Source organism: Myripristis murdjan, chromosome 1 (genome assembly GCF_902150065.1).
Source record: "Myripristis murdjan chromosome 1, fMyrMur1.1, whole genome shotgun sequence".
Lineage (NCBI taxonomy): Eukaryota > Metazoa > Chordata > Actinopteri > Holocentriformes > Holocentridae > Myripristis > Myripristis murdjan.
The window spans coordinates 1,491,197-1,514,107 of NC_043980.1; the positions used below are offsets into that span (position 1 = coordinate 1,491,197).

Consider the following 22,911-nt stretch of genomic DNA (forward strand, 5'->3'; position numbering starts at 1 on the left):
TGCCATGGAGGGCCGAGAGGCTGCAGGTTTTCATTCCAACCGAACACTCCACCAGGTGATTTCACTGATTAGTTCCTTCTCTCTGCTTGGAGGTGGGGTGATCAGTGAAATCACCTGGTGGAGTGTTCGGTTGGAATGAAAACCTGCAGCCTCTCGGCCCTCCATGGCACCAGTTTGACACCCCTGCCCTACATGGATCGTGAGGCACTACGCAGCTGCATGTTCTGCGTGCAGGGAGGGGCGGCCCTGCACATGATGTATGTTCATCTTTACTGCTGGAATATTTTGGAGGATTAATGCACATATTTACACATGATGCACAATCTTTTTTTAACAAATGCTAAGGCACATGTTTTTATATTTCTTATAATTGAATTCTTCTCTTAAGAAGTTGAGCAACAGCAACTGACCCAGTTTCCCCTCAGGGATCAATAAAGTATTTCTGATTCTGATTCTGATTGTTCCTGAGGTTTTTTATGCTCATCTGTTCACCTTTGCAGTGAACTGTCATGTCAGCAGTACGGCTGGGCGATTTTGGACAAAAATAAAATCCCAATTTTTTTCTCTGAAAACTCGATTTTCAATTTAGAGTTTTTGGTAAAACTACAAAAGACAATGGAATGAATTATTTCAAATATTTTATCTTTATTTTTAAAGAAAAATAGCAAACAAATTTCCCTATTGGGAATTAAGTGCAACTGAAAGATACTGTAAATCCTCCTTGGGTTTAGTAAAGTGACGACATTTACAGTCTTCTTGACCAAACAAAGATGAATCCCTTGTCTTTCAGGGTTGCCAACTCTCACACATTGGCCATGACAGTCACGCATTCAGCCTCAATCTCACGCTGTCATGCTCAGGAGAGAAATCTCACGCCAAATCTGACTTGTTGTCTTTTCTTTTCTTTCTTTTTTTTTTTTTTTTGATGACGTCGGGCAATGCGTGTGTCGTATTTCAACGTGATGACGTGCATACCGGGGGCAATCACGCTTGAGCGCGTTGTAACAGAGAATGTCTAATATAGCGTCGTTGACGGGCTCTGGTTGTAATGTGAGTGCTGGCCTGCACTCACTCACTTGCTTTTCTTGCCCTTTTTAGCAATGAAATTCTCGCTTCCTTTAGCAAACGCTGACATGTGTTGGACTTCACGCTCAGTCTACCAGCAATCTTTCATCTATGTGTGAGCTGAGTCCTGCATGTTCTTTAATGAAGCAATAGGAGAAGATATTCGGTCTCAAAGTATCAGTTTTATTTAGATGTAGATGAATAAAGCATACAGAGCTCTGGGTCTCGATCTTCCTATCCCTGACCAACAACAAAGTGTGTCAGTTCACAAAGTCTGACAGACTATCTTTCCCTGACCCAGTCTGATATACTAAACAGAATGTTGCATCAACATGTGAGTGTGTTCTTCTCCAGGATTGGTCTGTTAATCTGACTACATTCTCTTCCTTGATGTTCTTGAATTCCAGTCGATCCCCACCTGCAGCTGTTAAACTTCAGTTGACATCCACCTCCAATAGCTCCCATTTCTGAAACCACATAGCACAACACAACACATCCTGTCTCTATACCCCTCATGGGTCTCTTTACCAAATATGGGGTAAACCAGGTCTTCTAAGAACATCCCTACAAGGTCTTCTCCGAAGAACATCACTTTCCTGTTCCTCTCAGGTATTTTTATTATGTAGTTATTCGTGCACATCTCTATCTATTGCATATCTTCAGTAGCTTTTCCACTGTCTCTACAATATCCTGTTATGCACAAGGTTCTCACAGCAAACTTTATTACTTAAGCATAGCCTTCCTATGGATTAATAAATGCATTATTTATGATTAATGTGTTCTACTTATTATTGCTAAGCATCAAACCATAGCATATATCTACACATGCTTAGAGAGGGGCGCGGGTGTAGCAGCTTCTCGAGGGGGGAGGAGGACTACGGTAGCCTAGAGGTGCACAGCCCGGAAGCATGCGAGAGGAAAATCGATTTTAAGATTTTCCTTTTTTTTTTAAATATCGTCTCGACTAATAAATCTGATGTGGATTTAAAATCGATTAATCGCACCGCCCTAGTCAGCAGCTGTCTCTGATCAGCAGTGTGAAGACATGACTCTCACTCCTCTTATCCGACACAGAGACACTGAGGAACCAAACCCAACCCCAAAGCCCGGGTACAGAGGCTGAGTGAAGGTGATGCTGAAGGTGTGGAGGTGGATCAGTGTGTCAGAGGAGACGCTGTAGAAGGACAGAGAGCCAGCAGGCCAGTCCAGATACACTGCCACTCTGTGAGGGGAGGAGGGGGCAGGTATGGATGTTCCTCTGTTATTGTGTCTGGCAATGAATCTTCCTTCAGAGCAGAACAGACTCCAGGAGTTTTTATTAAATCCAACCCAGCTGTCATAACTGTTTCCTCTCCTGCTGATTCCTCTGTAAGTCACTGCTATATCAACCAATCCTTTCCACTCGACCTCCCAGTAGCAGTGACCAGTCAGACCATCTCTACACAGGATCTGTTCCCAGTGCTCAAATCTCTCTGGGTGATCAGGATATGGTTGCTTCTCTCTCACTCCTGTCACCTTCCTGTTGTCCTCAGACAGGACGAGGTGTCTGTTTGCTGTGTTTGTGTCCAGTTTGAGTTCACAGGAATCTGATGGAGAGAACAAGACACAACAGACCTGCTGTGGTTATTATCTGCTGATTTAGTAACAGTTTGATTATTGATTTGTTAACTCATTGATGATGACACGTTGTGTCAGCCGTGATCATGTTTACAGTGGAGCATCAGATCTGTTTGTGTTTGGTTCAGCAGGTAAAAGCAGCTGAGAACAAAGAGCAGAAACTGCAGCTGCACCATCTAAACAGCTGAAGGTTTTGTGTTGATGAATCAAACTAAATCCACACTTACACCTCCATGGGCCTGGTTTCAACCTCTGCTCTCCACCATGGTCCACCCTGGAGGAAGAAACAGAGTCAGAGCAGCAGATTCTCTTTGAGGATGGAAACATGGGCAGTAAATAACCTTCCCTATGAAGGATTTAGCAGACCACATCACTCATATCCACCATTAAACATGAAACAATACTCCTCAGCCCTCTGTAAGACATTGTGTGTGTCTCTCCATACCTGAGAGACTCCAGTCTCCAGGTTGGATCCTCCAGTCCAGCAGAGAGCAGCTTCACTCCTGAGTCTCCTGGATGATTGTAGCTCAGGTCCAGCTCTCTCAGATGGGAGGGGTTGGAGCTCAGAGCTGAGGCCAGAGAAGCACAGCCTTCCTGTGAGAGCAGACAGCCTGACAGCCTGCACACCATCACAAACACAATCAGTCCACCACATCATCTGCTTTGTGTTTTCACAAAAACCTACACAGCTTAGGAATGTGTTCAGTGACATGAAGCTGCATGGAAATCAGGACTGAACTGGTCATGTGTTGAGCAGGTTGAGGAATCCTGACCTGAGAGCCTCCAGTCTGCAGTGTGGACTCTCCAGTCCAGCAGAGAGACGCTTCACTCCTGAATCCTGCAGATCGTTGTGACTCAGGTCCAGCTCTCTCAGACTAGAGGACTGGGAGCTGAGAACTGAGGCCAGATCTGCACAGCTTCTCTCTGACAGATTACAGCCACTCAGCCTGAGGAAAGATATATGGACATAGAAATGTTGCTGTACTATCTAATGTGATTCATATATGAGCTCTGACAGTCAGTGTTTAAATATTCTAAAGTTGAGTGAGAAGAAGACTGGTTCACAAAAGTTCAAGGATTTCCATTCCAGTGGCAATGAACAGGAAAATGCCTTTTAAATCCTGAAGTTAAAGTCACAAGGTCAGCCTTTAGAGGCCCCATGCTGTCCACTTTTCCAGGGTTTTATTTGAACTGTTGATCTCCCTGCAAGATGTATTTGTGGTTTTGAACCTGTGGTCTGATAAATATAGTTTCACAGCTCCTCTCTCTGGCCTTTCTCCTGGAGCTCTGGCAGTACGGTTCCTTCAGCCAGTCAGAAGAGAGAATCAGCACCTCTCCACTGATTGGCTGACTGTTTTGAGTGACATATGGTTGGGCCAATCACAGGCAAGTAACTGAAACCTACACTGAGCCGAACAGACGAGCAAATTTGGACTAAAATCCTGCGGGACCATCAGCCGCTGGTCTGTCCTGTGAGTTTCTTTTGGAAGAGTGAGCAGGGAAACATGAGTCTGCTTGCATCGTCTGTGGTGCAGCAACGTTTCTGGGACATGTGGCTAACCTGTTAGCTTGTTACCTGTTGGCTTGTTACCTGTTAGCTTGTTACCTGGGGAGCGGAGGCGGGCCAGCTAGTTTAAGTGGGCGGAGTCGCCTGATGAGTGACATCACAGAAAGGAGGAAGTGCTGTCCGCTTGTCTTAAAGGGAGAGTGTCAAAGGACAGGCTGTGTGCATTTCTCTGTTTATCACAGGTTTAATGCATGGGACACTATTTATGTGGCCCCGAGACCTTTCCTACCACCAATACACAACCATAATTGCATTTTTCATGCCATCGGGCCTTTAAATATTCAAAACTCTGACCCAATAGTCTCCAGTCTGCAGTGTGGACTCTCCAGTCCAGCAGAGAGACGCTTCACTCCTGAATCCTGCAGCTGGTTGAGACTCAAGTCCAGCTCTCTCAGACTAGAGGACTGGGAGCTGAGAACTGAGGCCAGAGCTGCACAGCTTCTCTCTGACAGATCACAGCCACTCAGCCTGAGGAAAGATATATGGACATAGAAATGTTACTCTCTAGTATCTAGTGTGATTCATATATGAGCTCTAACAGTCAGTGTTTAAATATTGTGCATGTAAAGTTGGGTGAGTAGACTGATTCACAAAAGTTCAAGGATTTCCATTCCAGTAGGAATGAAAATTAAATTGGCTTATAAATCCTGATGTTCAACTGACAAGGTCGACCTTTAAATATTCAACAACACTGACCTGAGAGCCTCCAGTCTCCAGGTTGGATCCTCCAGTCCAGCAGAGAGCAGCTTCACTCCTGAGTCTCCTGGATGATTGTAGCTCAGGTCCAGCTCTCTCAGATGGGAGGGGTTGGAGCTCAGAGCTGAGGCCAGAGAAGCAGAGCCTTCCTGTGTGAGCAGACAGCCTGACAGCCTGCACACCATCACAAACACAATCAGTCCACCACATCATCTGCTTTGTGTTTTCACAAAAACCTACACAGCTTAGGAATGTGTTGAGTGAAATGAAGCTGCATGGAAATCAGGACTGAACTGGTCATGTGTTGAGCAGGTTGAGGAATCCTGACCTGAGAGCCTCCAGTCTGCAGTGTGGACTCTCCAGTCCAGCAGAGAGACGCTTCACTCCTGAATCCTGCAGATCGTTGTTAGTCAGGTCCAGCTCTCTCAGACTAGAGGAATGGGAGCTGAGAACTGAGGCCAGAGCTGCACAGCTTCTCTCTGACAGCTTACAGCCACTCAGCCTGAGGAAAGATATATGGACACAGAAATGTTACTCTCTAGTATCTAATGTGGTTTATGTATGAGCTCTGACAGTCAGTGTTTAAATATTCTGTATGTAAAGTTGGGTGAGAAGAAGACTGATTCACAAAAGTTCAAGGATTTCCATTCCAGTGGGAATGAACAGGAAAATGGCATTTAAAAACTGATGTTAAAATCACTGGGTCAACCTTTAAATATTCAAAAACACTGACCTGAGAGCCTCCAGTCTGCAGTGTGGACTCTCCAGTCCAGCAGAGAGACGCTTCACTCCTGAATCCTGCAGATCGTTGTTACTCAGGTCCAGCTCTCTCAGACTAGAGGACTGGGAGCTGAGAACTGAGGCCAGAGCTGCACAGCTTCTCTCTGACAGATTACAGCCACTCAGTCTGAGGAGGAATCAAAGATGAAGAAAACAGCTGTCATTTTTCTCTCTTGAGTAGAAAGCATCATGTGTTTAATATGTCCAGTTTTCTATGAACCTACACAGATTTCCTGGAGGCTTTGACCACTGGCAGCAGCCTCAGAAGAGCCTCCTCTGAAGCAGAGTATTTCTTCAGGTCAAACACCTCCAGATCTTCTTGAGATGACAGTAAGATGAAGACCAAAGCTGACCACTGAGCAGGGGACAGTTCCTCTGTGGAGAGACGTCCTGATCTCAGGTACTGTTGGATCTCCTCCACTAGAGAATGGTCATTCAGCTCATTCAGACAGTGGAACAGGTTGATGCTTCTCTCTGGAGAGGGATTCTCCCTGATCTTCTCCTTGATGAACTCAACTGTTTTGTGATTGGTCTGTGAGCCACTTCCTGTCTGTGTCATCAGGCCTTGTAGGAGAGTCTGATTGGTCGGCAGTGAAAGACCCAGGAGGAAGCGCAGGAACAAGTCCAGGTGTCCATTTGGACTCTGTAAGGCCTTGTCCACAGCACTCTGGAGGAGGAGTTTTAGTTTAGATTTCTGGTTGAATCGTGCAGACCACCAGGAGGCTGATTGTTGGAACAGCAGATTGACTCCAGAGTTGATGAAGGTCAGAAAGACATAAAGAGCAGCCAGAAACTCCTGAAGGCTCAGATGGACGAAGCAGAAAACCTTGTCCTGGTGCAGCCCACGCTCCTCTTTAAAGATCTGTGTGAACACTCCTGAGTACACTGAGGCTGCTCTGATATCAATGCCACACTCTGCCAGGTCTGCTTCATAGAAGATCAGGTTGCCTTTCTCCAGCTGCTCAAAAGCCAGTTTTCCCAGAGACAGGATCATCTTCCTGGTCTCTGGAGTCCAGAGTGGATCTGTCTCAGCTCTGCCATGATACTTGACGCTCTGCACTTTGGACTGAACCAGCAGGAAGTGGATGTACATCTCAGTCAGGGTCTTGGGCAGGTCTCCTCCCTCACTGGTTTTCAACACGTCCTCCAGAACTGTAGCAGTGATCCAGCAGAAGACTGGGATGTGGCACATGATGTGGAGGCTTCGTGACATCTTGATGTGGGAGATGATTCTGTTGGCCTGCTCCTCATCTCTGAATCTCTTCCTGAAGTATTCCTCCTTCTGTGGGTCAGTGAAGCCTCTCACCTCTGTCACCATGCCAACGCACTCTGGAGGGATCTGATTGGCCGCTGCGGGTCGTGTGGTTATCCAGAGGTGAGCAGAGGGAAGCAGTTTCCCCTTGATGAGGTTTGTCAGCAGAACGTCCACTGAGGTGGACTCTGTAACATCAGTCAGGATCTGGTTGTTGTTGAAGTCCAGAGGAAGTCGACACTCATCCAGACCGTCAAAGATCAACACAACCTGGAACTGCTCAAACCTGCTGATTCCTGCTTCTTTGGTCTCAGTGAAGAAGTGATGAACAAGTTCCACCAAGCTGAACTTTTTCCCTCTCAGCAGATTCAGCTCTCTGAAAGTCAATGGAAATGTGAAGTGGACATGCTGGTTGGCTTTGTGTTCAGCCCAGTCCAGAGTGAACTTCTGTGTTAAGACTGTTTTCCCAATGCCAGCCACTCCCTGTGTCATCACTGCTCTGATTGGTCCATCTCTTCCAGGTGAAGGTTTAAAGATGTCCTCACATGTGATTGGTGTTTCTGGTGTGTCTGGTTTCCTGGCTGCTGTTTCAATCCATCTGACCTCATGTTCCTCATTGAGCTCTCCACTCCCTCCCTCTGTGATGTACAGCTCTGTGAAGATCTGATTCAGAAGTGTTGGGTTTCCTGCTTTAGCAATCCCCTCAAACACACACTCACACTTCTTCTTCAGCTTAGATCTGAGTTCACGTTGGCACGCTGCAGCGGCAGTTTCTGAATGAACAAACAACAAAAACATCAGTCAGTGAATGTCACATTAATGAGAGAAATGTGAATATTTGCTGCTAAATGTATCTGAGTTGTGGCTGCATGGCATCCATTTAGCTCATAGCTGCTGGTGGAAAAACCAGTCCTGACTGTCTGCAGCCAAATGTGAATGGAAACTTTTTCCATGTCAACTTTGTGTTCAGCATTTGACACAAATATGAACAAATCAGCACTTTAACCAGGTTCTCCATGAGGATTCTGCTCATTTCCCTTCCAATCTGGGATTGCTGAGCTCTTGTTTTAGAAATGTCTGTATTTCCAGCAGAGGTTACAAATGCAAACATTCAGTTTTCCCATCATTCCTCCTCTCCATCCTGTTAAAGGAGTTAAAAGCCTCTTACTGCTCCACAGACGCTCAGCCAGCTCCTCCTGCTTCATTCTCCTGAGGAGGTGCAGTGTGATCTGCAGAAAAGCCTCCCTGCTGCTCCTCCTCTGCTCTTCCTCCTCACCGTCCAACACCTCCTCATCCTCCCTCTGCCTCTCTGAGCATTCTGGGTAATCTGGGCTCAGAGACCTCTGGAGGTTTTTCAGCTCCTTCTTCACAAAGGTGTTGATGTTCTCCTCCAGCAGCTGCAACAGAAAAATCAAAGAATTCAAGTTCCATTTTGAAATTTGGACCCAAAACACCAAATCAGATCCAGGTTGAAGAGCCTGAAAGTCCAAAGTGCAGCATGGAGACAATTATGAGCTGAGCTGCTGCTCAGTTTGGACCTTGTTGTTCATTCTACAACAGTTAGTGCCAGTGGAGCAATCTGATTGGACAAGAGGCGTTCCATGAGAGCTGATGTTCAGTAGAACAGCACTCGCTCTGGTGTCATATCGCTGCATTTACACACCAGAAATATGGAGGCCAGGTGTGTTTGATGCTCCTGGGCAGACTGACCACTGGGAACCTCTGAGCTCTGCTGCTGGACTCTGAGGAGGACACACACACACACACACACACACACACGCACACACAGAGAGAGAGAGAGAGCGAGAGAGAGAGATTATTGGATGTGATGTTTTGAAAGAGGAAACTCAGTCAACAGAGTCTGAGGCGCCGAACTGATTCTGGATCTTTAAATAATTACCCATCATCAGCAGAGGGCTGTGTGTCTCTGAAGTGAATACGTAGATCCATAGACCGGTCGCTCTTGAAGGACACACAGCTGGGTCCAGGGGAGTCTGGTCTCTCCTGCTGGATCCTGATAGAAACATCATGAACACAGCAGTGGTGTAAAAACTCATCAAATTCATACTTCAGGAAAAGTAAAGATACATCGTTCAACAACAACTCAGGTAAAACTGAAAGTCACACATTGCAGTACTATTTAGGTAAAAATCCTAAAGTATTTGATAGGTAGTAGTACTAGGTACTAATTTATTTTTCCAAGTGTTTTGCAGCAAAAGGTGGCCAGCCTGCATGGGCTGCCAGGACACTACATAACATAACAGACAGCAGCAACAATATCATGAGAGCCAAAGAACAAATATGATCCACCTTCATTGGTGGTAGGTATGTAGGTAGGTAGATACTTTATTCATCCCGCAGGAAATTCACATTTTTTTCAGCAGTATCCACAGATTACAGATTAAGTAAATAAAAAGAAATAAAAATAAAGAATAAGATCTAAGTACAACAGAATAAGATCTGAGTACAACAGAATAACCTAAGTACAACCCAGTGTGCAAAAAGCAATGTGCAACAAAAACAAACAAAAAAAAAGAGTCGCCACTCCGAAATATTTTCACTGGCTAACAGTAGTTGAATTGTTAGGTCTGTTTGATAAGTAATTTACATTTTTAAAACAAATAATAATTTAGCATATTTTTAAATTATTGGAGTCAAATTTACTAGTAAACATCTACTCCTTCAAGATAATTTATTATGTTCTACAACTCATAAACATACACCAACACTACATACTGAGTGTTTGAGCAGCATATCTCCTCTGTGCTACAAAAGATCCGTGGTAAAAATTATTAACATTAACACTGAAGCCCTCCCCCACAGTTTCAAAAAATCCTGGAGGAAACCCTGCACAGAGAGGGAAAGGGAGAGAGGGCGCGGGGCGTGAGAGCAGTTAAGAAAAAGAAAACCATAAAGAGAAATCTGGAGACATGGAGGAAGACAGTTGCCAGGGAAGATAACGTTAGCCGACAACAAAACAGAGTCGGAGAAGCAAGAAAAAATCTGTTAAAAGTCATATACGTTAAGTATATTAAGTATTGAGAGTACCAAAGCTGTTATCAAGGTACTCCTCTGGTCAGTTCAGTCTTGGTTATTGTGTGAAACTGGGCTTGCAGCAAAACTAGACTGTCACGTGATTTTTATTCTCTGTACCAGCACTTTGCAGGTTGTTAATAAAAGAGGAAATGTTCCTGTTTTGTGTGCCCTGAACGTTTTTTTCATCAAAAAGTTATCAAAAAGGTATATGTATCATTAATGGTAAAAAAAAAAAAAAAAAAAAAAAAATCATTTTTACTTTTTACTTTTGTACTTAAGCACATTTCAGAGCCTGTACTTACTTTTACTTGAGTAAAGAAGTTGAATTGGTACTTCTACTTTTACCAGAGTCTTTTCTCACACAAGTATCTTTACTTCTACTTAAGTACAGAATGTCAGTACTTTTGCCACCTCTGAACATCGGTGGAAAATAACCTAACCTGAGGAACACACGCTCCGACCGAGCTTCAGAGTCTGTGAAACCATGAGACCAAGACCGTCGACAGAACCTGACGCCCGGTACTGGGAATTCAGGAACTGTCAGACTTGATCCAGCCTCATGGAATCACCCCTTCCCCTCCAGTCTTTACGTGTTATCTACCTGTATTGCAGTATGTTTATAATGAGTTCTTTCCTCCGGGTGGAGTTAAAAAGCCTCATGGCGTGGGGGAGGAATGATTTCCTCAGTCTGTCGGTGGAGCAGGACAGTGACAGCAGCCTGTCACTGAAGCTGCTCCTCTGCCTGGTGGTGGCGCTGTGCAGTGGATGCAGTGGATTGTCCATGATTGACAGGAGCCTGCTCAGCGCCCGTTGCTCTGCCACAGATGTCAGGCTCTCCAGTTGTGTGCCCACAACAGAGCCCGCTTTCCTCACCAGTTTGTCCAGTCGTGAGGCGTCCCTCTTCTTGATGCTGCCTCCCCAGCACACCACCACATAGAAGAGGGCGCTCGCCACAACAGACTGGTAGAACATCAGCAGCAGCTTTTTGCAGATGTTGAAGGACGCCAGCCTCCTGAGGAAGTACAGTCGGCTCTGTCCTTTCCTGCACAGAGCCTCCGTGTTGGCTGTCCAGTCCAGTCTATCATCCAGCTGCACTCCCAGGTATTTATAGGTCTGCACCATTTCCACACAGGCACCGTTGATGCTTATGGGCTCCGGGTGAGGCCTGGTCCTCCTGCAGTCCCCCAGTCGCACATACTGAGGTCTGCCTGTCAGATAGTCCATGATCCATGCCGTCAGGTGTGAGCCTACTCCCATATCAGTCAGTTTGTGACCAAACAGCTGGGGCTGGATGGTATTGAAGGCGCTGGAGAAATCCAGAAATGTGATTCTCACAGCACCACTGCCCCTGTCCAGGTGAGAGAGGGATCGGTGTAGCATGTAGACGATGGCGTCTTCCACTCCCACCTTCTCCTGGTACGCAAACTGCAGAGGGTCGAGGGCATGGCTCACCTGCGGTCTCAGATGGTGTAGCAGCAGCCGCTCCATGGTCTTCATCACATGTGACGTCAGGGCGACCGGCCTGAAGTCATTCAGCTCTGCAGGAAGTGGCTTCTTTGGGACTGGGACGATGCATGATGTTTTCCACCGCAGTGGGACCCTCCCCTGCTCCAGGCTCAGATTGAAGATGTGCTGCAGAGGGTCTCCCAGCTCTGACGCGCAGACCTTCAGCAGTCGTGGGGATACTCCATCTAGACCTGCAGCTTTGCCGGGGTGAAGCCTCCTCAGCTCTCCACACACCTGAGCTGCTGTGATTGTAGGCAGGGAGGGGCATCTGTCCACTTGTAGCGGGGGGAGGGGAGCAGATGGGGGTGTGGGGGGCAGGGTGATCAGAAGTGAGAGTGAGACGGGGTGGTCAAACCTGTTGAAAAAGTTGCTCAACTCGTTTGCCCTCCCCCCATCCCCCTCAATGGTGGCCCCCTGCCTGGATCTGCAGCCGGTGATGATCTTCATCCCGTCCCACACCTCCTTCATGCTGTTGTTCTGCATCTTCTGCTCCAACTTCCTTCTGTACTGCTCCTTTGCCTCCCTGAGCTGGACTCTGAGTTCCTGCTGCACGCATTTCAGCTCCTGCTTATCACCGTCTTTGAAGGCCTTCTTCTTCTGGTTCAGGAGGCCTTTAATGTGACTCGTGATCCAGGGCTTGTTGTTCGCATAGCAGCGCACCGTTCTTACAGGAACAGCAACGTCCATACAGAAGTTAATCTAGTCAGTGGTGCAGTCTACAACCCCCTCGATGTTCCCGCTGTGTGACCCCTGCAGTACATCCCAGTCAGTAGTGCCAAAGCAGTCTCTCAGAGCGTGCTCTGCCTCAGGAGACCACTTCCTGAATGACCGTGTGGTTGTGGGTAGCCTCCTCACCTTTGGTTTGTAGTGAGGCTGCAGCAGAACTAGATTAGGGCAAGTAATAGGGACGTAAACTTACGGCCAGAAGTTCGATGTCCCTGCAGCAGATGCAGATCTTCACACTTACATGCCCAGGGTTACACCACCTTGTGTTCACGTACACCGCGAGCCCCCCTCCTTTCCGCTTCCCGCAGGCTTTGTTGTCTCGGTCCGACCTGACTGTGCTGAAGCCGGGTAGCTCCACGTTAGCGTCTGGGATGCTATTCGTTAGCCACGTTTCAGTAAAGCACAACAAACTGCACTCTCTGTAGATCTTGACATTTTTCACCAGCGCAGCCAGCTCGTCGATCTTGTTGGGCAGTGAGTTCACATTCCCCATGATCACCGCAGGTACCGTAGGTTTGTATCGCCACTTCTTCTCCAGCCGCTTAGCCTCCAGCTTAGCGCCGGCTCTGCAGCCTCGGTACGGTCTCCTCACCTCGTCAGGTAAATGTGGAACCACGCCGACACGGGACTTGGTCTTCAGAGCAAGTAGTTGAATTCTCGAGTAAACGAGTTTCAGTGGGTGAAGATCCATAGTCAGGTAGCACACGGAGGTACGAAAATAAAAAAAAAACAAAAAAAAAACGGAACAACTCAACAAAAAGTAAACAAAAAAGTAAACAACAAACACGGACATACACAGAGCTGCTGAAAAGGCTGCCACTCGCGTCGGCACCGGAAGTGAAGTTAAACAATGTCCAAAGCAAATGTGAATAGCAGCTCCAGACATCACTGCTCTAAAACAGAACTTTGCCACTTCTCAGCCACAGACTGTGCATTTCACTCTCAACACTTTTAAACAGAAAGCGTCTCCATACACTGTTGATAAGCATTTAACACAATCTGAGCCACATGGAACCCTTTGTACCGCAATCTGCATTCATCAGTCAAGGAAAACAAATCATTTTTAAGAAAGGCCTCTATCTATAGATTATGATATAATGGACAATACAACAACCAGTGCATCTCATTTTGCACCTGTCCCAGGTAACACAGGTGACACTTTCTATCCTCCTCTGGAAGTGAATGGAAAAGATCCCACATCTCAGCTGGGCACAGACACACCTCTGAGCTCTGCTCAGGTTAAGGCTCACCTCGTGCTCCGACTGTCTCATGTTCAGAAGAATTAAATATTGACCTGAATATATTGACCATTTAGATCAGATTTATTGAGAATGAAAACTTGGTCACTTTTCCTTGTGGCAAATATTAACATTTCATAATTCAAATTTTAGCAAAATAAATTCAACATCTCAGTGACTGTTACTTAAAAGAATGCTTGTTGAATTTCACAATCTTAAGCAAAATTGAAAATACAGAAATTTACACAATGGATATCACGCCTTCCTTCTGTCACAATATTCCTGTCTGGTCTCCTCTCTGTGTCACACTTTGGTTCAATAAGTCGGCTGCACGTAACTCTGTGAAGCTGAAAACAGCAAACCATCTGTTTTATCAGCAGTTTTACATAATTACCCATCATCAGCAGAGGGCTGTGTGTGTTTGAACTCATCAAATTGCTGTATAGATCCGTCGCTCTTGAAGGACACACAGCTGGGTCCAGGGGAGTCTGGTCTCTCCTGCTGGATCCTGATAGAAACATCATGAACACAGTGAAGGGATCTGTGTCTCTATGAACAACACTGTTTTACTTTCTTAGGAACACTAACATACTCAGATAATAATGACTTACGTATTCTCAGAAGCATCTCTATCTTTAAATTTAATACGTTTATCCATAGACCAGTCACTCTTCATGGACACACAGCTGGGCTCAGGTCCAGGTCCAGGTCCAGGTCCAGGTCCAGGTCTCTTAGAGGCAGGGAGCCCCTCCTCTCTCTCCTCACACACATCCATAGCCGAGCCCACACCTTGACACAAACACAGCGGCTGATTGATGACAACAAGCTTTCCATGACAGGATGTGTGCTGTCTTCCTGTCAGCACCATGTCACATATACAGAGTGGACGTAACACTCAGAGCAGCCGCCCTTTCCATCAAACCCACTGAGCAGCTTCATCTACAGAGGACTTTGAATCCTCTGGCACACCCTCTCTTGGTGGATAAATAGCAGAAAAAATGAACTTTGATCTGTTCCTGTTTACAATCTACCTGACGCAGACTTTGGACCCCAGTAAAACACACAGGTAAAACATTTTAGACAAAGCTGATTTTGTCCTCAGTCAACATTAAATATTATGACATAATGAAGATTAAGATCTGGAATCATGGAAATCCCATTTTGAAAGCCTTTCCACATCTCCTGGTCCCAGTCTGCTCTCAGTCCTCCAGTTCTGACACACAATGAAGGAGCCTGTTCACCAAACATCTGCACTGATCCCTGGTCGGGTCTTTACCTGCTGAATCACATCCACATCAAATCCAAGAGACTTTCCAGCTTCATGTGGAGAGGAAACCCAGAGAGAGAAGACGCCGCTGCTTCTCCTGTTGCTCCGAGGCTGCAGTCACTTCCTCATGACTTCAGTGTCACAGTGTGGAAACGTCAGAGCCACATCCCAGCTTTGTTCTGTGGCCCGCCACACAATACCTGCAAAACAGGTACATAATTCTGAGCCATAGACGTATAATATAATGCAGGGCCGGCCCTTCCTATGTTGGCGCCCTAGGCGAAATTACTCTCTTGCGCCCCTCCACCGCTAAGATCACTTTTTCATCTAGCGCCATCATCATGTCACATCAGGCTGTTTGGGCTCGTTAATGTTGAATTGGATATTTCCATTAATGGCGCAATTGTTAAAATAGTGTTCAATTATGTTTGGACTCCTCTTTGCAGGGACGGTGGCGTGCGTTTCGCAACAGGTGCGTTTTTGCGCAGACGTATGCCTAACGTCGGATCTAACAATAACAATAATAATAAAAGTATACTGCTAATTTACCATACCACCAATGTCCGCTTTGGGTGGAGATAAAAGGCAGGTGGATCAGGAGGCAGCAAGGAGAGGTAGGCTATTTCTCCAGGGAGGCCACCGGACACAGTGGGTTACCCGGCTGCTCATATATGAATCCCCTCAGGCTTTCTATGTTTTTTTCGGCAGCATCTTTGTGATTTTTTGTGCATTCAGCGTGACATATTTTGGGCCATTTTCGTCTTGGCGTATGCTGAAAGAGTCGGGCTTTACGGTTGCCCTCGTTCGCCCAGCGTCCCATATGAAGCTGCACGTCAAACCAGACTTTACAGTCAAGCCCCCAAGGTGTGTCTGAGCTTCGTGCCTGAAAGTGCTTCATCTTCTGGCAGTCTGCCTCGGTTATGGCTTGGTGGTGGGAAGATTTGTCACGTCCTTCTCGGCGGAGTTTCTTTACCACACCGGTGAAAACATTGTTGCTGGTGGTGAATTCAGCGTCTTTTAACAGACACCAAGCAGCTCCTCCAACCACTCATCCAGGCTCAGGCCACCCAGCAAATCAAAATTCACCACAAAGTCTGACATTTTGTTTACAAAAGTCTTGAAACAAATGTGACCTAACGAGTAAGTTGAGTGCAGAGTAGTTGGTTGCTAGGCAACACTATGTCCGTTTACACTGGCGCAAGGATATTTTGTGCTGCGGTCTGCCAGTGGGTTACACTGATTTTACAACGGCATGGAACGCAGCTCAGCCAATCACATTTAAGGATGGGAAGCACCTGTTTTATAAACAACGGATAAAACGCACACACAGCATAAAAAGGTCCAAGTTATTTTGGTTGCAGCTTATTCAGAATAATAAATCTATCATAGGCTATTAAGTGCAGCAGAAATGGTCCCAGTTATTTGTGTTACTGTGGCTTGGCTTGCTGACATGACTGAAGGGATGAAGGAGGAGGAGGAGGACTGGCGTTGCTTTGGGAGCGGGGCCGGACGGCTGAGCTCACCGGTAAACTAGAACTCGCACTCGTAACATTTAAATCAAGTGGTGGAATGGCCGCAGGAGTTTCCTCCTGCTCAACACGGAGTCGTTTGGTGAAAAAGCGTATGATAGAAAGCTGCTGATTGACTGAGAAGCTAGTTTCACATGAGCTCTGCTAAGGCTGGCATGGCTGGCTGGATGAACATTTTAATCCCGAAAACATATTGTTCTGATTGGGTGGGCCTGGCTCAAAATGGCGCCGCCTATGCGGTAGAACAACCGGTGCCAGCGTCCCTCTGGCCGCTAGCGGCGCCCCTCCAGCAGATGGCGCCCTTAGCATTTGCCTATACTGCCTATGCCACGGGCCGGCCCTGATATAATGTATCTATGCTGAGCTTTTTTTGAGACATTGGAACCACATCCTGTATGTGTTGGATACATATTTATGTTATATCACATTACATTTCAAGCTTCAAAATGTCTCTGTCAAAGCCCAAGACAAAAAGGAAAAAAAAACAAAAAAAAAAACATAAAAGTTGATACTGAAATTACCTGTGATGAAGGAACAACCTGAAGCAGCATTCAAAATATTTTAAGTGGCCCCTGTACCCCCATTGATTTTCATATTTGGCCCCCTTGCTATTGAAGTTGAATAGCCCTGCCGTAGAAGCTGTCAGAGACATGAAGGGGCTGCTCAGGATGAAGGACTTGTCCTGAGCTGCAGGGAGAGCGGCCAGTCCAGTGGAGTCCAGCTGCTTCACAGCAGCAACATGGACAATCTCAACTTTCAGCACAGAGGGAGCAGCACGGCCCGTTCAAAGCAGCACCAGGCTCTGCTGTCACTCTCACATTCTGTTTATGGAGCGTGAGCGCCATCAAGTGGACAGGTAAGGAAGTTCTCTCAGTCCTTTTCATCGATCCAGAGAATATCAAAGTGAACAGCAGGCTTCTGAACTTTTACAAATGGCTTTGAAATCCACAGTTTGGAGGTGTTCTCATTCCAGAGCTTCTTGTCCTCCATGCCAACACTGTAAACAGCTGAGAAATATTTCTCATGAATCACCGCCCATTTGAATCTGAACAAGCCAGCTCCTAAATCTGCTGCCCTCTCCACGTTCCTTGTTAATAACAGACTGGGAAACTTCTCTCTCTCTGCCTTAAATACAATTGGATGTTGTGAATATTTCCATATGAAAGAAGAAAGCAGATCAGCCTCTTTACGTTCAAATTTGGATTGTTCACTTTTTCTATTTGCACTGAGAGTTTAAAGTTTACCGGAATCAGATTCCTTGTGAACGCATACTTGGCCAATAAAACTGATTCTGAAATCAGAGCCACAGATCAGGGGCCTCATTTATAAGACATTGCGTAGGATTCATACTAAAAGGGTACTTACGCCCAAAAGCCGAAAATGGCATACGCAAAAAAAAAAAAAAAAAAAAAAAATCCAGACTTATAAACCATGCGTATGCACACCTGCAACCAATTTCCCCCTTTCTAAATCACAGTCCACCTGAAAGTTTGCCGACACGGTTCCGTCTCATCCTCCGCCCACTACACGCCCACATTCAACCATAAATGGTCAATGCAAAGCACCTCATGAATGTTGATGCATATTTAAATGAGCCAGCTCATCAATGGTGTGTTACGGTTAATCATGGGGCAGCCACGGAGAGAAAGGCGAAACAACGGAATTTTACAGATACGGAAATCGAGGTGCCTGTGGGCGAGATGGAGAGGAGAAAGTTTATGTTATTTGGCAGCCACAGTCGTGGCGTTACAAATAAGAGGAAGTGTTGCGAGTGGCAACACGTTGTTACCGCTGTTTAAAAAAAAAAAAAAAGGTTGGATTGTGCCACAGAAGGAGGGGGACACAGATTTGGCTGAGACCACAGACGAGCCAGGTAAAGTACTGTTTCATTTTTATTACATGAACTAATCATTTTAGACGTAAAAGCACAGTGGGCTAATGTGTTGTGTCTTGGTGTCCTCAGGTCCTCATCCTGAGTCGGCAGGTGGCGAGGGGGGTCCCAGTGAGGAGAGTCCGGTAGAGGGGGCCATAGGCGCCGAGGATCCGGCTGTCCCCAGCACCAGTGCGCCCCGAGCGCATGGTGTTTACCAGTGGCCGGGTGCAAGTTTTGTAATGGATATTTTGCTGATTGTATTGGTCATTATTGTTCTTTATTTTTCGAATGCTGCAAATCCTGTGTTGTTGACAGATACAGGTGAATCTATTGATTGGCGTGACGTGACTGTTGAGTAAACCCTGTTAAGATGCAGCAGGTGAATCTGAACCGCTCTGTCATACATGATACAGGCCATGTTGGTGTGATCACTGTTTTTATTAAGCCTTATTACACGAAACGGTCAAGCACACCCTTGAGTGTAATAATGTGATTATACAACTATTACCAACAAAATGAAATGTATAATCAAAATGTATCCATACTGTGGGCATTTTGCTCTCAGAATATCAAAGTTTTTTGCTGGTATTCTCTCCGTTTCAGCGGAAACACATGAGTAACTAGTCCTTGTCAGCCAACTTGGGCTTATCATGTTTTCTAGACATCGTGATTTCCCAAAATTGAATAAATACCACACAGAGCAACACAAAACTGCTGTGCTCAGTTATGTTGTAACTAGAATATCCGCTGCAATTTTTTTTTTCATGGACTGATAGTTATACTTCTGCCGACTTCTCAGTCATTTTTAATCTAACAGTTGCCGTGACAGGGACTCATCAACACAGCTGATTTTTTTCTTTACCTACAACCAACTTATATGAACAGTTATATTTAAATACAGGCTACTGCTTTCCAGTGTCGGCGCCATAACAAACATCTGTCTTTTCATAAAGTCACCGGCAGATGTTTTATTTCAGCTGGGGGTGTGTCACTCCAATTTAACGTCGGCTCCGATTAATGTGGCTAAGCAGCAAAAGTAAGGACAGTAAGCAGTCACATTAAGGCTGAACAGAGTTATAGAATCATCTTTTCAGGCTGTTATCAATTTACCTCTGAAATAAAGACCACAGTTTACACAGATGTGTTGATTTATTAAATGTTCATTTCAATGTACAGATGCAAACAAATTGACGAATTAATTAAATCAATGGCCCAGGAAACTCATAAAGACTAAACAAATTAATAACAATTAATAGGCTAATCAATAACTGATAACATTAACACATTAATAACAAGAACAAAGTTATAGCCGCACATCTCTGTGGAAAATCCTACAGGTACTGTCCGTGGTGCTGAATCTGCCTCAGCGGGTACTGTCCGTGGTGCTGAATCTGCTGAGGCAGGTACTGTCCATGGTGCTGAATCTGCCTCAGCAGGTACTGTCCGTGGTGCTGAATCTGCCTCAGCAGGTACTGTCCGTGGTGCTGACTCCGCTGAGGCACTTTATTATAGAAATTAAAATTCACGGAGGATCTTGTTCAGCTCTTCTTTCCTTACAGGTGAGAAATCAGCTGTCTGCCCGGTGTTTGTCAGGTAGTCTTGTAGACATTTGACGGCTCAAGACGTTGACCGGGCCGTACCGGCTTCATTTCCTGACCTCTCCAGCTGATCCAGCTCTTCACTCGTCACTCTCGTGTATCTCTCCTTTTTCTCTTCTGTCTTGTCTTCCTGGTTCAGCCATTTATTCAAACTTAGGTTGCCAAATAAAAATTGACAAAACAGTCCATTATGCAGTCCAACAAAGTTGACAAAGGCTTTTGATGTGGGTTTCAGTGAAACATTTCGTTTGACATTTTGTCATGTTGGAAGGTCAACCTTCGGCCCGGTCTGAGGTCCTGAGCTCTGGAACAGGTTTTCATTGAGGATATCTCTGTACTTTCTTACATTCAGCTTTCCCTCAGCCCTAACCAGTCTCCCAGTCCCTCCTGCTGGAAAACACCAGCCTGATGCTGCCACCACCAAGCTGCACTGCTGGGATGGTACTGGGCAGGTGATTAGTGCTGCCTGGTTTCCTCCAGACATAACGATTGGAACTGAGGCCAAACAGTTCAATCTCGGTTTCATCAGACCAGGGAAGGAGAGGCTTCTGTCCAGCCGCTCTGCCATAAAGGCCAGGGGCCTCATGTACAAAGACTTGAGTGGATTTCCTACTGAAAAATGGCGTACGCTTAAATCCAGAACACGTTGTACGCACAAAAAAATCCAGATGTATCAATCTGTGCCTACACATGAATCCAAGCCCATTTGCTTTGAACATCCGAATCAACGTGGAATAGAGAGCACATATTGGAGTACCTGACCCCTTTCTGTCCCTGTAAATATGCAAATCATATTTAAATGAGCCCGGCACCTGAGATTGCCCTCTCGGCATGATCAGAAAACTAAAACCCTTAACATGAATAAGACGGAAAAAAGAGAAATTTCACGGAATGTGAATTAGAGACGCTCCTCACTGAAGTGTAGGCGCGCTCAAATGTCCTGTTTGGCACGCTGTCCAACACAAAATGCAAGAGGAGTGAGCAGGAGAGTGTGTGTGGTTTTGTCAATGCTGCGGGGTCGGAAAGGCGCACACAAGCTGAATTAAAGGCACTGGTTAGTAAGTGAATTCTGTGTCTTTGCCTCTGTTATATGGTTGAACTCAAATGTTGCCGGGCCCGAATGGCCTCCCGGGTAAGATGTTAATTGCTCGTTAATTTTATACACCACTTACACGGATCTTGTTGTAAATGAATGCAGAAGTGCGCCGGGGAAAAGGTGAGGATGATTAAGACATTTCACACTTCACACACGAGTTTATTATTATTGTTATTATTAGCATTTCTGCTTTATTTGATAGTCACAGTAGAGATAGACAGGGTAGAGAGAGGGGATGACACGCAGCAATAGAGCTGAGGGCGGATTCGAACCCCAGTCGCTGCGATCGGGACTGAGCGGGTTTATTGACATGAGTGCTTTACACACAGAAAATCAAAGGCCGGTCAGAAAGCTCTGAAGCTGTAGTTTAGGGGGCTTAATATTAGGGCAATTAAACGAATAAATTATTTACTCACCAAGAAGCCACCCATCGCGCACAGTGTCAGTTTGTAGTCTCCCAGCTGGCATTCAACCAATGTTCAATGTTGAAATATAATTTAAAACATGTCAGTTGTTGTTTCAACATTGAAACAATGTTAAAATAATATATAAAGCTAACAATTGCAGAAACGTTGACAACCTATCTGAAAAAGACTGTCTAGTATTATCCAACTAGATATAATAGGGAAGGCTGGGTCATAGAATTGTGGAATGGTGTGAACATTTAAACACAGGGATTCAAGAGCCGTTTAACCATTTATTGAGCACTGGATAACAGGGGGGTAGATGGATGGATGGATGGACGGATGATTTCTATACAAAATAACAAAGGTTCAATGCATTGCTACACACCAATTAAAGTCAATTTTAAATAAATATGATGCTTACATTTTAATGCATCCACAATGAAAGGAGAGGCCTGGGCTTTCTTTATCATAACCCTCAGGAGTCTGATTACAAACAAGACAAATCAGCGATAAATAACAAATACTGTTATATAAACTTAAAAACTTGAATTCTTGATCATTATACTCACAGTAATTCACTCTTTTGAGGACAAACAAAGTCTATGTGGCTTCAATTAATTAGGTTTTGCCCCGATTTACCCAGACTCTGTAAATAATATGAACAGCAAATAAAATGGAAGTACAAACTCAGGACCCTTTAACACAGGAAGAAAACTAGGGTTTAACATCAATTGAAGAACAACAAAATGCACACACCTCTCCTTAAATAACCTCCCCTGTCTAACTCCTCCCAGTGCCCAGCCAGGTTAAACAACCCACCCCAAACAGAGAACACCAGCTTGAGATTATTGAACACTATCAATAAATCAACGTTGAAATTTAAACAAGATCTGTATGTTGATTCAACCTATTGTCCTCTTCCATGTTCTATTTTGAAATTATCATTATGATCGTTATTTTTATTTTACTAGCATTTTTTTGTATTTTGTTCATAATGTTCTTCAATTTAAAAAAATTCAAAAATATACATTTTATACATTAAAAATAGACACAGATGAGTTTGTGTCCTGCATGTGGTGTATTCGAATACAAAGAGGTAATCTCGAGATCACATGAGACTTCATAAGCAGGAAGTATAGAAAATGATAGAGACAATAGACTTAAGGCAGAAGTCATAAATCTTATAAAGGATCAAATACACAAACTTTGGAAAGAATATTGGAATATTACTGATACAGTGCAGGGGCCCAAGGGAGGAGATCAAATTAAAAATAGGCCACACAGGACTTGACCAGACTCTGCATATTATAGGAAAACACCCCACTGGACCTGACTGCAATACACCAGAAACTGTCAAACATTTACTAATAGGCTGCAATGAATATAAAGAAGAAAGAAAGAGGAAAGTAGTAGGAAAAATAGTTCTGCTTTGAAAAATGTAACTAGAAAAGCAAAGCAACGTATACTTTTTAGACAGTGACACTTAACAAGGCAGGAGTGCCAGCTCCCCTATAGACTCCCATTATACCTGGAACCCACAAGCTAGGCAAATAATTTTGACACAGTTTAAAAGCCCAAAGCCTTACCTTTCTCATGGTACATTTTATTTTCTGCTCGGACTTACTGTCATTGAGAAAAAAGCAGTAGTTTGAGCACTA

At 45.0% G+C, this 22,911-nt stretch overlaps 1 protein-coding gene across 1 annotated transcript; it reads right to left on the bottom strand.

Moving 5' to 3' along the window:
- Window positions 1–1,499: 1,499 nt before the first annotated feature.
- On the bottom strand, window positions 1,500–12,936 carry LOC115357004 (protein NLRC3-like). The gene is made up of 8 exons (XM_030048325.1): window positions 12,688–12,936; window positions 8,641–8,706; window positions 8,146–8,374; window positions 5,950–7,750; window positions 5,679–5,852; window positions 3,464–3,629; window positions 2,164–2,640; window positions 1,500–1,532 (listed from the first exon to the last, which is right to left on the bottom strand). Exons 1-8 carry the CDS (start codon window positions 12,934–12,936, stop codon window positions 1,500–1,502), a joined length of 3,195 nt encoding a protein of 1,064 aa, XP_029904185.1.
- Window positions 12,937–22,911: the final 9,975 nt, after the last annotated feature.

What these genes read in the sequence shown, in the direction of transcription:
- LOC115357004 (XM_030048325.1), bottom strand. Translation starts at nt 12,936, where the DNA reads ATGGATCTTCACCCACTGAAACTCGTTTACTCGAGAATTCAACTACTT. An exon ending in TCGACGAGCTGGCTGCGCTG is followed by an intron (nt 8,707 to 12,687) that starts GTGAAAAATGTC and finishes GTCCAGCAGCAG; the next exon opens with AGCTCAGAGGTTCCCAGTGG. An exon ending in GGCTGAGCGTCTGTGGAGCA is followed by an intron (nt 7,751 to 8,145) that starts GTAAGAGGCTTT and finishes TTGTTCATTCAG; the next exon opens with AAACTGCCGCTGCAGCGTGC.